The sequence below is a fragment of the Lissotriton helveticus genome, chromosome 2_1 (assembly GCF_964261635.1).
Source record: "Lissotriton helveticus chromosome 2_1, aLisHel1.1, whole genome shotgun sequence".
NCBI classification, from domain to species: domain Eukaryota; kingdom Metazoa; phylum Chordata; class Amphibia; order Caudata; family Salamandridae; genus Lissotriton; species Lissotriton helveticus.
In genome coordinates this window covers 1,399,859,956-1,399,873,778 of record NC_136059.1, presented here as the reverse complement: position 1 = coordinate 1,399,873,778, position 13,823 = coordinate 1,399,859,956, and the positions used below count along the sequence as shown (strand labels likewise).

The 13,823-nt window shown below is 47.2% G+C and overlaps 1 protein-coding gene across 1 annotated transcript in view; it reads right to left on the bottom strand.

Moving 5' to 3' along the window:
- The window catches only part of LOC144818685 (dynein axonemal heavy chain 6-like), a 1,395,111-nt gene that overhangs the window by 1,303,983 nt on the left and 77,305 nt on the right, over positions 1 to 13,823 (bottom strand). Inside the window, exons 4-5 of the mRNA XM_078676337.1 lie at positions 9,524 to 9,670; positions 9,341 to 9,414 (exon numbers count right to left, since the gene is read on the bottom strand). Of these exons, the coding sequence (XP_078532463.1) occupies positions 9,341 to 9,414; positions 9,524 to 9,670 (221 nt within the window). The remainder of the gene's footprint in view (positions 1 to 9,340; positions 9,415 to 9,523; positions 9,671 to 13,823) is intronic.

The following is a 13,823-nucleotide window of genomic DNA, read 5'->3' as shown; positions in this document are numbered from 1 at the left end:
CTCGACCTAGTCATATCACTGTTGAACTCTTCCTACTGGTGAGAGGGTCTCCCTCTCGGAGCCCACAATGAGGGAGAACACTTGGCCCCGGGGGTCGCCCCGCAGGTACTGTGGAGTGCAGGTTGGTAAGCCTGCGATCATCGGACTTGGTTATATATGTTGCTTCCCCCTATCAAGTGGTTTGCTGAGTGCCCTATGATAGACTGAGCGGCGCTTAGCCACCATGAGACCCCGGGCACGGGACCGGCTCCCGTCTAACTCTTCTCAATGACATCTACCATGTGAATGCTTTTGTTTCTGTTAGTTGTTTACTCGCACTAGATAACCTTATCCTACTATTGGCCGACAAGGGCACCCTTGGCTCTCCACACTCCTCTTTAATGTTCGGGGGGCGACAGGCACTCTGCCTAGTTGGGGAGTGGATAGTTCTAAGTCCGTGGGCAGGGACACAGGGTGGGGGGTTGTTGGGGGGGTAACAGCGGGGGGGAGGGACTGGGAGGGATGGGGAAGGTTGGGAAGTTGAAGTCGAGACTCCTATGGTCTCTGTTCTTGTTCTTGCTTATTCATTGCAGAGGATTCTGGATTGTAGAGCTCGACGCACGGCGCGCCGCGACCTCACATGCTACTTCTGGCGAGTTTTCGCCGTTGGACCCACTTCTATGCTACCCTACACCGTCATGATCTACCTATTACTCACACTTCGGCCCTGCCGGGCCCCCACCGGATTCTGGGGTGACCCACTCCCCTGGAACTCCTGTCTCTGGTCGATATCCTATCCACCACACACCGTTAATCCGTGCACATTCTCACTTGTTTAAACCGCCATGATGCCCTCTCTGATGACGTCCCTGACCATTATGACGTGGAACGTTAATGGTCTTGGCAATAAGATAAAAAGGGGGGTGGTAATGCAATATCTTAAACGCCGCTCTCCAGACCTGGTCCTCCTTCAAGAGACGCATCTCATGGGTAATACGTGCCGGGCGCTGAACCGAGGCGGTTATAAATTGCTTGTGCATGCCGGCTTCACCTCCGGATCCAGGGGCACCGGTATTCTGGTGCGCAGTAGTGTGGCCCTGACATGCACAAAAACGCGGGCTGATCCCCTCGGTCGATATGCAGCGATAGAGGCCACCTGGGAAGCAAACCACTGAATAATGTTTCATCTACGTCCCTCCAGCCATAGGTGCGGATGCACTCCAGACCATACAACACCTAATGCTCGATCTTCCACAGGGGCCCCTGCTCATTGGGGGGGATTTCAATATGACAATGAACGATGCCGTAGATAGACACCCCCACCGTCCCTCACACAAGTCCTGTTCAGACCTATCCAACTTTGCGCACTTGATGGGGCTCGAGGACCTTTGGCGCCGCTCCCACCCTCACACATCTTACTACACGCAGTATTCCAACGCTCACAATAGCAGCTCGCGTATAGATTACTTCTTCGCACCCACTAATGATTTACAATTCTTCCGTCATCCGGAGGGGCTCCCTAGAGGGATCTACGACCATTCCCCCCTCACGATCCAGTTCACACATCACCGCCCGAGGATGCGGGGTCCCATTATAATCGCGCCCTGGCTTTTAAAAATCCCTGACATACACGATAGCCTGCTTGCACACACCGAATACTACTTCGCCGAGAATGTGGGGTCTGTACCTTCGGCCACGACACTATGGCAGGCATACAAAGCAGTAATCAAAGGTTCAGCGCTGGCCCTTAAGAACGGTTACCTCCGTAAACAACATGAACAATTGGTGCATGTAGAAGCAGACTTACTTCACCTGGAGTCCCTCCACAACGTGCACCCCACTGAAGAGGTGTCGGCTCGCCTACAAGCGAAACAAATGGAGTATAGGGCACTGGCTCTTGAAAAGGCGCAAGCCAAACTCCTCAAAACCCGCCACCGGGTTTATGAACTGGGGACAGAGCGGGTAAGATGCTCGCCTGGCTTGAAAAACGGGAGCAAGGCTCCCGTTGGATCCCGGAATTAACCCTTCCTGACCGATCTACTGTCACAGACCCGAGCGATATAGCAGAGGCTTTTGCCACCCACTTGGAGGGGGTCTACACCGCCAGAGCCCATTATGGTGCGGAAGAATCCAAACTACTCTTAGCCGAAATGAGCCTCCCCGCTCTCTCTGAGTCCGAAATGCAGGAGCTCGAGGCGGACCTCACAACGGAAGAAGTCCAAAACGCCTTATTCTCTGTTAACTCCGGCAAGGCAATGGGCCCCAACGGCGTCCCTATTGAGTTCCTGAAGGGCATGGCGGGCGAGATCCTCCCGCATCTTAAAGCGATGTTCGAAGACAGCTGTGACGTAGGCTGCTTGCCGCAAGACCAGCGATTGGCCTCGATCGTGGTTATCTGTAAGCCTAATAAGCCAGCTGCTGACTGCAGCTCATACCGACCTATCTCTCTCATTAACGCTGAAGTAAAGGTCCTTGCCAAGCTCCTAGCCACTAGACTCATGACCGTTCTCCCTGCCTTGATACACGAAGATCAATTGGGCTTCCCCCCGGGTCGCAACACTGCGCTCAATCTCCGCCGTGTCCATAATGTCATGAGTAGGATACCGCACCTTCGGGAAGACGCAGTTATCCTCTCCCTCGACGCGACACTTGCCTTCGATTCTATCGAATGGTCCTACCTCTTCGAAGTACTCCCACGTTTTGGTTTTGGCCCTAAATTTATACGGTGGGTTCGGCTACTATACACCGATCTTTGGGGTCAGGGCTATGTCAACGGTCATACATCCAGGCGCTTTCCCCTTCACAGAGGTACAAGGCAGGGGTGCCCGCTGTCTCCTTTGTTGTTCACCCTTACTTTGGAGCCCCTAGCTCACTGGATTAGAACTGATAATTCTATCCGAGGCCTCCGGTGGAGTGCTGATATAGTCGATAAGCTATACGCGGACGACATTCTAGTATATCTCTCCTCCCCCCGGTCCTCCCTTAACAGCCTGCTGCACGTGATTACTAACTTTGGCAAATACTCGGGCTTCTCCATTAATTGGTCGAAATCAGTGCTGTATGTTCTTCGTGGTCCACCCCCCCTCTCCCGAGAGGCTACTCAGTCGAAATTGCCCAGGATGGTTTTAAATATCTGGGGATTTTTGTCACCCCCGATCCCCACCTTTTTCATGACCGCAACCTTAACGGCCCACTTCAGAAACTCCATACGGACGTCTCACATTGGAGGTCGCTTCCCCTCTCTCTCCCCGGTAGAGCTGCCCTATTTAAAATGCTTGCACTCCCTCGGTTCCTCTATGCTCTACAAAACTGTCCATTTCCAATACCGGACTCCTACTTTAATTTGATCGAAGGAGACATCCGCCTCCTCCTATGGAATGGCGGCTCCCCCCGCATTGCCCTCATCTCTCTCACGCAAGGATGGTATGACGGGGGTATCGCCCTCCCCAACATCCGTCTCTACTATTGGGCAACCCAATTGGTCGCCACCAATTCATGGCTCTACAGCACGCCTACAAACCCTGCCTTCCACCTGGAGAAATACCAGACAAGCTGCGGTGGGTACCTCGAGGCTCTATACGGCAAACACTCCCGTACTCGTTATATAGGCCCGATGTCCACACGCTGTCCATTTGGCACCGCGCAAACAAGCGACTCGGGTGGGCTAACACCTTCACGCTATCCACACCACTCTGGACCTCATACAAACTTGGCACCCTTTGTCATTGCAGTGACTTTGATAAATGGGACACAATAGGCATATCCACTATTGGCGACCTACTCCACGAGGGCACACTACTGACATTCAAAGACCTCCAGAACACATACAACCTGGCGACTTCTGAGACCTTCCGCTACCTCCAAATTAAACACGCTATACTCACCAACATCCCAGACCTCGCCTCCCTTCCACAGTCCTCACCCCTCGAGGATAGACTCTTGTCCGAACCCCTACAAGCTAAGGCGATCTCTAACACATATCGCAAATTGTGCAACAACATGCCAAATTCTTTTCACCTCCTCCGGGCAAAGTGGCAGACTGACATTGGCGATATGGAAGATGCAGAATGGCAGTCAGCATTGATGTCCCCACGAGAGTCAGCCATTAATCATAGAATCCGCTTGATACAATTGAAAATACTACACAGGACTTACATGTCGGGTCCCCTCTTAGCCAAAATAGGCCGACGCCTGTCTGACCTTTGCCTCCGTCGATGTGGCTCAACGGGCACTTTCTATCATATCCTGTGGGAATGCCCATCAGTCCAAGACCTTTGGAACCGTGCGGCCCTGAAAATGACTGATGCCCTTGGGAAACCGGTCCCCCTGTCTCCCAAATGCGCGCTTCTTACTATATGGGACCCCACAGACCTAACTGCGATAGAACAGCGCTGGGTAAACCTTAGCTTCCTTCTCATAAAGCGTGAGATAGCCATGCAATGGGGTTCACCACACAAACCACTCCTGATCCGGTGGGTGGCTGCAATGGATGTGTGCATGTTGTCAGAAAAATCAGTTTATAAAACTAGAGGTTGTCCCGGAGTCTGGGATAAGAAATAGGGGCCACTTATGTACCTCCCCGACGGCGGATATGGCTATGTCCAGGCGGGTCACCCCTCGGTGAGTGTGGAACTGGTTGCTACCGTGCTGTGTGTGCTCTGTGACGATGAATGCTGACTGCAATGGCTCATATACTTGTTTCCTCTGCTGCGATTTGTTATGTTTGTTTGCAATGAAAATACCATAGACCGCTGGACTATCCGGTACATGATTTTGACTATTCTGTGCGCGCCTAGCTACCACGCCGCCGAACCTCCGGGATGTCGGCTGAATGGCTGGGTTGCTCAGGGTATCTTACTACGTACCTGTATGTACCGCAGCTGGCCCCCGGGGTTGTAGGCTCCATGCTGTGTCACTTTGAACTATGCAATAAAGGTCTTGGGGGAAAAAAATAATAATAAATAAATAACATATGCTATGCAGTATTACCAGTCGCCAAAAAAAGAAATTGCAGTTTGTTTGGGTCTGTGGACAATTTTAAGAAACACTGATTTAGAGAGTCTTCCTACATAACAAACAGCCTATTTAACGGCCCCTAACCAATTTATGACTGGTTACTGGCTCGCAAAGTGTTCTAACCTCAGGCCTAAAGAGAATTGCCCCAGCCATGACCTTTTTAAATATAATTAGTGGATTCGAAATCTCTATTTATTGTGTATGAAACTTTAAGACTATTCATGTTTTAATTCTATGCATACATTATATATATTGTTTTTATTGTTTACAATTAGGTGACATGGATGAGAAGTCTAATAAACGATATTATAACATTAAAAAAAAAAATGTCCAAATGGGAGCCTCAGCCATGTCGGAAACATGGACTGCAGAGGAGAGCCCAATACTCCATTGAAGTGGAAACACAGAGTATCCGAAAAGTATTAGGATGCTCTTTGTATAGCCATGGAATGACCAGAGATTCCTCAATAATGGAATCCCACAGAAGCTCCTACAAAATGCACAATCAAGATGTCCATGTAAGAGATGCTGAAAGTTAAAAGCAATGCTTACAAGCACACAGAAATGCCTCCTGGACCAGATGACATAGGTAAACTTCCTCAATAGGAAGATAATACCACAAGCAAAGGACCTCTTGAGCATAATGCCCATCATCAAAGGAAAAAAGGAAGGAAAACCTATGAAATAGATGTCCTTGTAAAATGCAAAAAGGGGACATAACCTGTCATAAACAGTGTTGAAAGAATAATACCTGCTAACCGGAGGAACACCACACTGGAAGCCACCAACAGGCAGAATAGACATCCGTGGCACTGCTGTAAAATGGTCAGCCATTCAAAAAATTAAGGATCAACATCCCCCATACAAGCCTAAAACATTACAGAGACAGATAATCAGAAAGATTTCAATTAGGACTCTGTTTCACCTCGACTGTCGCAGAAACGCTACAAAACCGAGTTAACCTGGGCACCGAAAAGTTCAGTGCCATCAAAGGGCTATCAACCAAACCTTAGACAACCTCTGAAAAGCCTGAAGTAGGTTGATGGTATAACGATGATGGATTAAACCCAGATCTGTGACTGGAAGTGAGTGTCTGAAAGGTTTCAGCGCTACATCGATCATCTCCTTGTGTTTGCTTTGTTCGCCCTAAGTTGGCAGGGTCTGCCCAGACGTGGGTCCCCTACTCACTCTGCCACTGGATTCAAGCTAGCCTGACTGATGAGCGGTTTTACCCCAAAACTTGTCCCAGGATGCTTGTTTCTGGTCCAGGGAAGACCTGGCTTGGCAGTTCAGGCTGGACAGTTCCCCTGAGGAATAGGGTCAAAACTGATTTGTATATAGCTGGGTATGAGCTTGGTTGGCAAAGTGAGCTGAATTCAACTCAGATCTGTGTCTGAAAAGTTTCAGCACTCTGTCCATCATCTTGTGTTTGCTTTGTTCACCCTAAGTTGGCAGGGTATGCCCAGAAGTAGGTCCCTTGCTCACGTTGCCACTGGATTCAAGCTAGTCTGGCTGATGAAGGGTGTTACCCCAAAACCAGTCCCAGGTTGCTTGTTTCTGGTCCAGGGAAGACTTGGCTTGGCAAATTGGGCTGGACTGTTCCCATGTGGAATAGGGTCAAGACTGTTTTACATATAGATGGGTCTGAAACCGGGCTGGTAAAGTGAGCTAAAGAACAATGATAGATTCAACCCAGATCTGTGACTGTGGGTGAGTGTCTGAAAAGTTTCAGCACTCTGTCCATCATCTCCAAGTGTTTGCTTCGAGGTACGCAACCAGGCATGATGACGTAGTGTCACAGAGGATGCCATGGCCTGACCTACCAAATCAGTAGTATCCATGCCAGATCTAATTATCAGCCTAGTTGCTTGTTGTCCATCCCTAATCAGCTGTGCAAGACTAGGTCGGAGGCCATCTGGAAGTGTTGGCAACATAGTCTGCAAGGAAGAAGTGTGGCTAGGTTCTGTACTGCGCATAACCATCAACGTAACTAGAACACCACAGATTCTCGCTTGCTCAAAGGAGAGAGGGGGGAACGGCCACCCACGTTCCCCAAATACTTCCGTGAATACGGGTTCACGAAGAGAACTTGCACAACTTGAGTCTCAATCCTGAGCAATTGTGTATAATGTCAAATATCAGTAAAGAGATACAATCATTACCGCTACGAAATATGTTGAGCAACTAGGGGGACTATATGGACACATCGCTAATAGACCATAGTTAGCCTCACTATGATTTTCTTTAATCCCTGAATTTGATGTGACTGATGCAAGGGGGTTCTTGTTTCCTATGGGACGGCTCTGGAGATAAGAATTGGCTTTTTAACTTCAGCTTTTTAATGTTTGTTTAAATTTAAATTGAACCTAGATTATGGCAGTACTGATATTTGCCTTTGTTTCTTTTACAGACAAATTGCATTGCCTCTTACCAAGAATTTTTTGGGATACAGGTAATATATTATACACATGTGGAGTAATTTCCCTTTTAGGAAGGTTGTGATTCACCTTACATTGGGTATCTTATGTTGCTCACTTCTCCCGCATTTCCGCCAGGGAATGACCAACTATTCCTTCAGTGCTCTCTTTATAATTGGATCTAGTTTCACTGAAAACTTATGGGTATGCCTCCTTAACTAGCCGGATGAGAAAAATCCTCTTTCATGTACACTATCCCCTCGGCCCTTTATTTCCTAAGTATTTGATGGTTGGATATGATATTGATTTAACCCTATGGGCCATATCCTCAGAACCTTTTAGTAACGACCTTATTATACTGGACATAACTGTGCAGGAATCATCTCTATGTATATTAAGTGATGAAGGCAGCTATTGACATATTGGTTTTTATGGTTGCAGATTCTTATTGGATATATATTTTTAATCTCCAGTCCGAAAAAGAAACAGACACAGTGCATGACGTTATGGTGAGCTCTTGGTATTGATGTAAATGTTTTAAACTACACAAACCTCGAGTATTGATGTGCATTTTTTTGCACATTTTGCACTGACTGGTTTTTTGGGCATCTAGGTTTTCTATCACTATTACTCTTTGCACACTTTCAGTTTTCTTTATATGTACTTCTCTATACATATTTCCTCTTTAGTTTGGCCCTAAAAGATGTATCGTCTCATCACATACGGTATCTCTTAGGTGCACTTGTGGTGGCATCTTGTCTGTATTCTCTTCCAGTGGTCTTTCACAGTCTAGCTTCTTGATTATTGTGAGATGATGGGCTTTTGAGTCTACAATTCCTCTATTTGTTGTAGCCCTGAGGAAGTCGATGTGTGATTGTCCCAATACGAAACACGTGTTGGCCGCTTCAATGAGATAATATGAACCATCCATGAATCAATTTTGTCCTTCGTAGCTGATGACAACATATGAATAAAAAAGATTGACTTGAGACTACTATGGCATTATGAACTCTCTTTACTGATATTTGACATTATACACAATTGCTCAGGATTGAGACTCAAGTTGTGCATAGTCTACAATGAATCCCACAAAGCGTGAGAAAAATGCCCAAGAACAAAAGACGTGTTAGTGAACCTTATGTCAAAACTAGTGGAGGAAAAAATATATCTGCCCCACAAATCCTTCCTCGTAGATTCTCTATCCAATGCAGCATTAGGCAAAGAATCCATATTTTGAGAGGCTTACGCAGCCTGTACCATCAGACTATGAGAGGTAGGATGCCTGAGGAGACAAGCTGTATCTCCAGGAGCGGGCAGGTGCCTACAAGATATAGCATGACTGACCCTAATAAGGCACATCAATCAGGGATCAGTAGATTTCTCTACCATAGGGAGACCCAACTCCAAAACCACAGTCACCCTCCTAAGCATGTCTAGAAAAGAGGAACTCTCCTCAGAAGCAAGGCTAGGAGGGGAAAGAAGTCCCAAAGCTGGAGACGGCTCCAGTCCACTCGCTTCCCCAAGTGCAGAAAACCAACTCTCTTCCTAAAAAGGTAGAATGTCCTCAGACATAGTTAATTAATTAACATTAACATTTTGTAATAGACTGTATTTACAGGTGGAAATTCACACCATCCGTGATTCTACAAATGATTCTGCAAATAAGGAATAGAAATTTGCACTTGCAAATGATTGTATTTGTGAATTGTGAAGTGCAATTACCTTTGCGAGTCATGCTCATTATACATTAACAGCAGAGCCAATGTTGTACAAAAGGGACCCACATAGGTGGTCTCAGATATTTTAAGTGTGTAGCTATTATTTGAGCATACCTTCATGGTGACACAGCAGAATGTATCTCATAAAAAAGAAGAGCAATATAACAACTTAGGCTCTATTTTCACTAGACCAAATATTTATTTATTTACCTTCATGAAGTCTCCAAAAATGATTGGTTTAGTGACAAAATATTCTGGACCAATCTGGATGGCAAAATGTTTACCTATAAACACAAAAAAATAAAGAAAGTTACATTTGCATTTTAAGAAATTCTGGGAGAAAGATTTAATGTGAAATGGTACTATTGATGGTCATGTGAAGTAGAAACTTACTAGACATTTCTGATAACATTGCAAGATAATACTGCTTGTCTTCAGTGTTGATCAGTCGATCATGAAAAACTCTTAGACATTCATGGCAAAACAATCTGAAGATCTGAGTTTGATCTCTTACTGAACCTGGATCGCACTGGAGAATTCCTGGACAAAAGATACAAAATATTTTAAATTAATAATCCATACACTGAAAATGATATTCTCAAATCTGAGACATATTTTATATGATTAGACTCTCAGAGGTGGTGCCTCCTATTTGCATACAGTCCTAAAAGACCTCCTACATTCTTAGGCAAGGTGGCCAAGGTCCATTACGTATTTCAATAAAAGTGCAAAGCAAATTCATCCAATGTCCCCAGCTTAAAAGTCCTCTCTGGAAGACTATCACTTTAGAACACCAACTAAACCTGAAAGTGACTTCGGATATTTGGGAGAACCTCTTCTACTAGCTGGCTTACTTGGGGGTGCCAGAGTGCCTGGCTTAAAGATTGTAGCACTCTAGAGAGGCTACTTGTGTCTTGCCTGAGTCAAACCACAGTTAGAGGCATACCACAGGGTGCGTAAATCATAGTAAATGAATCACATTTCCTAGCATCACATAAATCACATTAGGGCTTGGCGCACTACAAACCTCACAGTCTCCCTGGCCAACTGACCTTCTCTAAGGGGCTCAAATGCCCTATGTCCAAAGTGTCAGGGCGCGCTGCCAATGCATACAATATCCAAAAACGCGTAATTGCGCTGGGGCAGAGGAGTGCATCTCACTCCTATCTTACTCAAAACTGCCCCCAAAGGAATGCCTAAACATTGCAGCTGACACTAATTGCCATGCAGCTGTGAAAAAAACGTGGGCATGCTAGCCTGGCTGATGACGGCTGATTAGCCAGAAACCGGTCCCAGGATGCTTGTTTCTGGTCCAGGGAAGACATGGCTTGGCAGTTCAGGCTGGACTGTGCCCCTGAGGCACAGGGTCATACTGATTTGCATATGGCCATGTCTGAACTGGGGTGGCGGAGTGAGCTAAAGAATGATGATGGATTAAACCCAGATCAGTTGACTGGGGGTGAGTGCTTGCAATGTTCAACACTCCGTCCATCATCCCCTTTGGTTTTGCTTTGTTTGACCTAAGTTGGCAGGGTATACCCAGACGTGGGTCCCTTGCTCACTTTGCCATTGGATTCAAGCTAGCCTGGCTTATGATGGCTGATCAGCCAGAAACCGGTCCCAGGATGCTTGTTTCTGGTCCAGGGAAGACATGGCTTGGCAGTTCAGGCTGGACTGTGCCCCTGAGGCACAGGGTCATACTGATTTGCATATGGCCATGTCTGAACTGGGGTGGCGGAGTGAGCTAAAGAATGATGATGGATTAAACCCAGATCAGTTGTCTGGGGGTGAGTGCTTGCAATGTTCAACAGTCCGTCCATCACCCCCTTTGGTTTTGCTTTGTTCACCCTAGGATGTCAGGGTATGCGCAGACGTGGGTCCCTTGCTCACTTTGCCACTGGATTCAAGCTAGACTGGCTGATGATGGCTGATTAGCCAGAAACCGGTCCCAGGATGCTTGTTTCCAGTCCAGGGAAGACATGGATTGGCAGTTAGGGCTGGACTGTTTCCATGAGGTAAAGGGTCAGACTGATTTGCATATGGCCATGTCTGAACTGGGGTGGTAGAGTAAGCTAAAGAATGATGATGGATTAAACCGAGATCCGTTGACTGGGGGTGAGTGCTTGCAATGTTTAACACTCTGTCTATCATCCCCTTTGGTTTTGACAGGTACAGAACTGAACATTTTCATGGGTGACAGCCCCTATATTTCACCTACATTTCCTTCGTCTTTAGTGCAGAGCATGGGGGAACCAGATGCAACTGGTTCAGGGGGGATTTGGAGCACTTTGTTTTGCAAGCTCCTCTTCCCCTTTGTCCGGTTGGGGGCTAGGTGATCAGACACACCACAGGGTGCGGAGCCAGCATTCACTAGGGCAGGCACCATCCTATTCAGAGTCAGGGGATTACCCCTCCCACTACTCACAGTCCAGATGTCCTATTCAGCCCAGCGCTGACTCACCCTGCCCCTCTTGGAGCCACACACACCTCCCAGCCCCTGTCACTCACAAGCCGGACATGCAATTCACATCAGGCAGGCAGACACATAACACACAAATGCCAACTTCTGAAAGTGGCATTTCTCCCATAGTCACAATAAATCTGCACACACAATTGTGCAGCATTTATTCTCACAATTTCATACATGCTAAATTTGACCAAGCTGCTCCTCCCATACCATGAATTACCACTGACACACACTGATCAGGGAATCCCCAAAGCATTCCTATGGGAGGGCAGGCCAGCCTTAACAAATGTACACAGAGAGCGCACGCACTTTACACTGGACCACAGTGCTAAAGTGCCTAGAGGCCTAAAACCACCAACACCATGTCAGAACTTAAAGCAAAAAGTTTAGCAGTGAACCTGCCAACAAGGACCAAGTCCAACATGTATGCACGCCATATAAACTTGAAGTGTAACAGTTCGTGTTTATGGTTAAAGGAAATCTTGCGTGTCACAACAGTAGCGCCACTGGTGGTCAGAGAGGGGCTGGCCCAGGTCCCGTTCCCACGCAGCATGTACCTCTGCAACTCTATTGGGTAATAGGGCAATGGTAGATTTATACATCTTGGACATCAGGTGCTCCCCGCTGTTATTTTTAATGAGTAGCGTCAGTTGGGGGAATTTGGGCGGTTTGAGGGGATAACTAGAGATTAGAGTTCTGAGTGCCCCCTGCGGCCTTCGTAATACAAACTGGTCCATGAATGATGCATCTCTAAAGCGGACATCTTCAGTACGTGAGAAGATGTATCCACTGGGGTACAAGTCCCCAAACGTTACCAGGTTGTGTTTGGACACAGTATGCTCCTATGTGATCAGTAACCAAAGGTTCCCATCAAACGGTATAGCTGAGGAATAGAGAAAGTGATTCCTGGTTGCCTGGATAAGTTGTTTCAAAGCTCAGCTAGTTGTAGAAACTGTCTGAGTGTCATGGGGTGTGGGGTACACAAGGTCTGCTTCAGGTGTTAAGTAGGGGACCCGGGCGTCAGAGTGATACCAGTGCCTCGCGAACTCCACTGGGTGACCAAATAATATATGCAGAAATTCAGGACCCCAAACCCACCATATTCATCCAAACCCAACACGTTCATATGGTACTGTTTTTTTTTTTTAATTCTTTTTTTTAGTAACAAAAAGGAAAAACATAGGTGGCAATCATCACAATCAAGGCAACAATATCCTACATTCAAACACAGGGAATTCCAGGGCATGCATACTGATCACAGTATGGAGGCATACAAAAGTATTTCGAAGAACATTCATAGTACAAGCGGTTCGTCAATTAAGGCGTTCTGCGGGGGTTCACAAACGTTCCCTCTGTACTCGTTCCAGGTTGTCCAGATTTGTGTCCATTTCCGAGGGAAGCCCCGTGCCTCGTACACCGTCTTTTCTTGGAGCATGCACCAATCCATGTCAGTTTTCCATTGGTCGACCTTAGGAGATCGAACGGCCTAGCAATGTTCCTTTTGGCAATCGCAAATCCCAGGGTGGCCCATAACTTCCCACTCTGCGATAGGTCCGTATGTTCCCAGATGTTTAACAGGCACCTTTTAGCTTCAAGTCTGATCTCCACCTCCCATACTTCCTGCATACATCGGGTCACTCAGGTCCAGTAATGCTGCAACCGCGGGCACTCCCAGAGTATGTGTAAGAAGGACCCCACCTCTCCGCATCCCCGTCTACATAACCCATCTGAACTTGGGCCCATTCGTTGCAGTCTAGTCCCGGAGAGGTAGACACGATGTAGGATTTTTAATTGAATGAGCCAGAGTCTGGCCGATATAGCCACCTCCTTAGGGGAGGCTAGTGCAGATTGCCATTCCTCCTCATCAATTTCTAGACCGTCAGCTTCCCATTTACCCTTGAGGGGGAGCAATAGGTCAGGGGAGTGGTTAATGAGTTTTTGTACGTGAGTGATATGGCATGTTCAGGGAGATGGCCCTCGAGGAGTCTATCCTCCAGCGGGGAGGAGGCAGGGTGCTGTGTTCCCGCCAGAATGTTAGCCTGGAGGGAGTGTCTGATCTGCGTGTATCTAAAGTGTTCTGAGTGAGCCAGTTCGTAGGTGTGCTGGAGGGAGGCAAAAGGTATAATCCCCTTTGGGCCCCATAGGTCCCGAACATAAGATATGCCTATGAGGTCCCAATTACGGAACCCCTTGGTACGGCCTAGCGTTCCGAGTCTCTCAGAAACC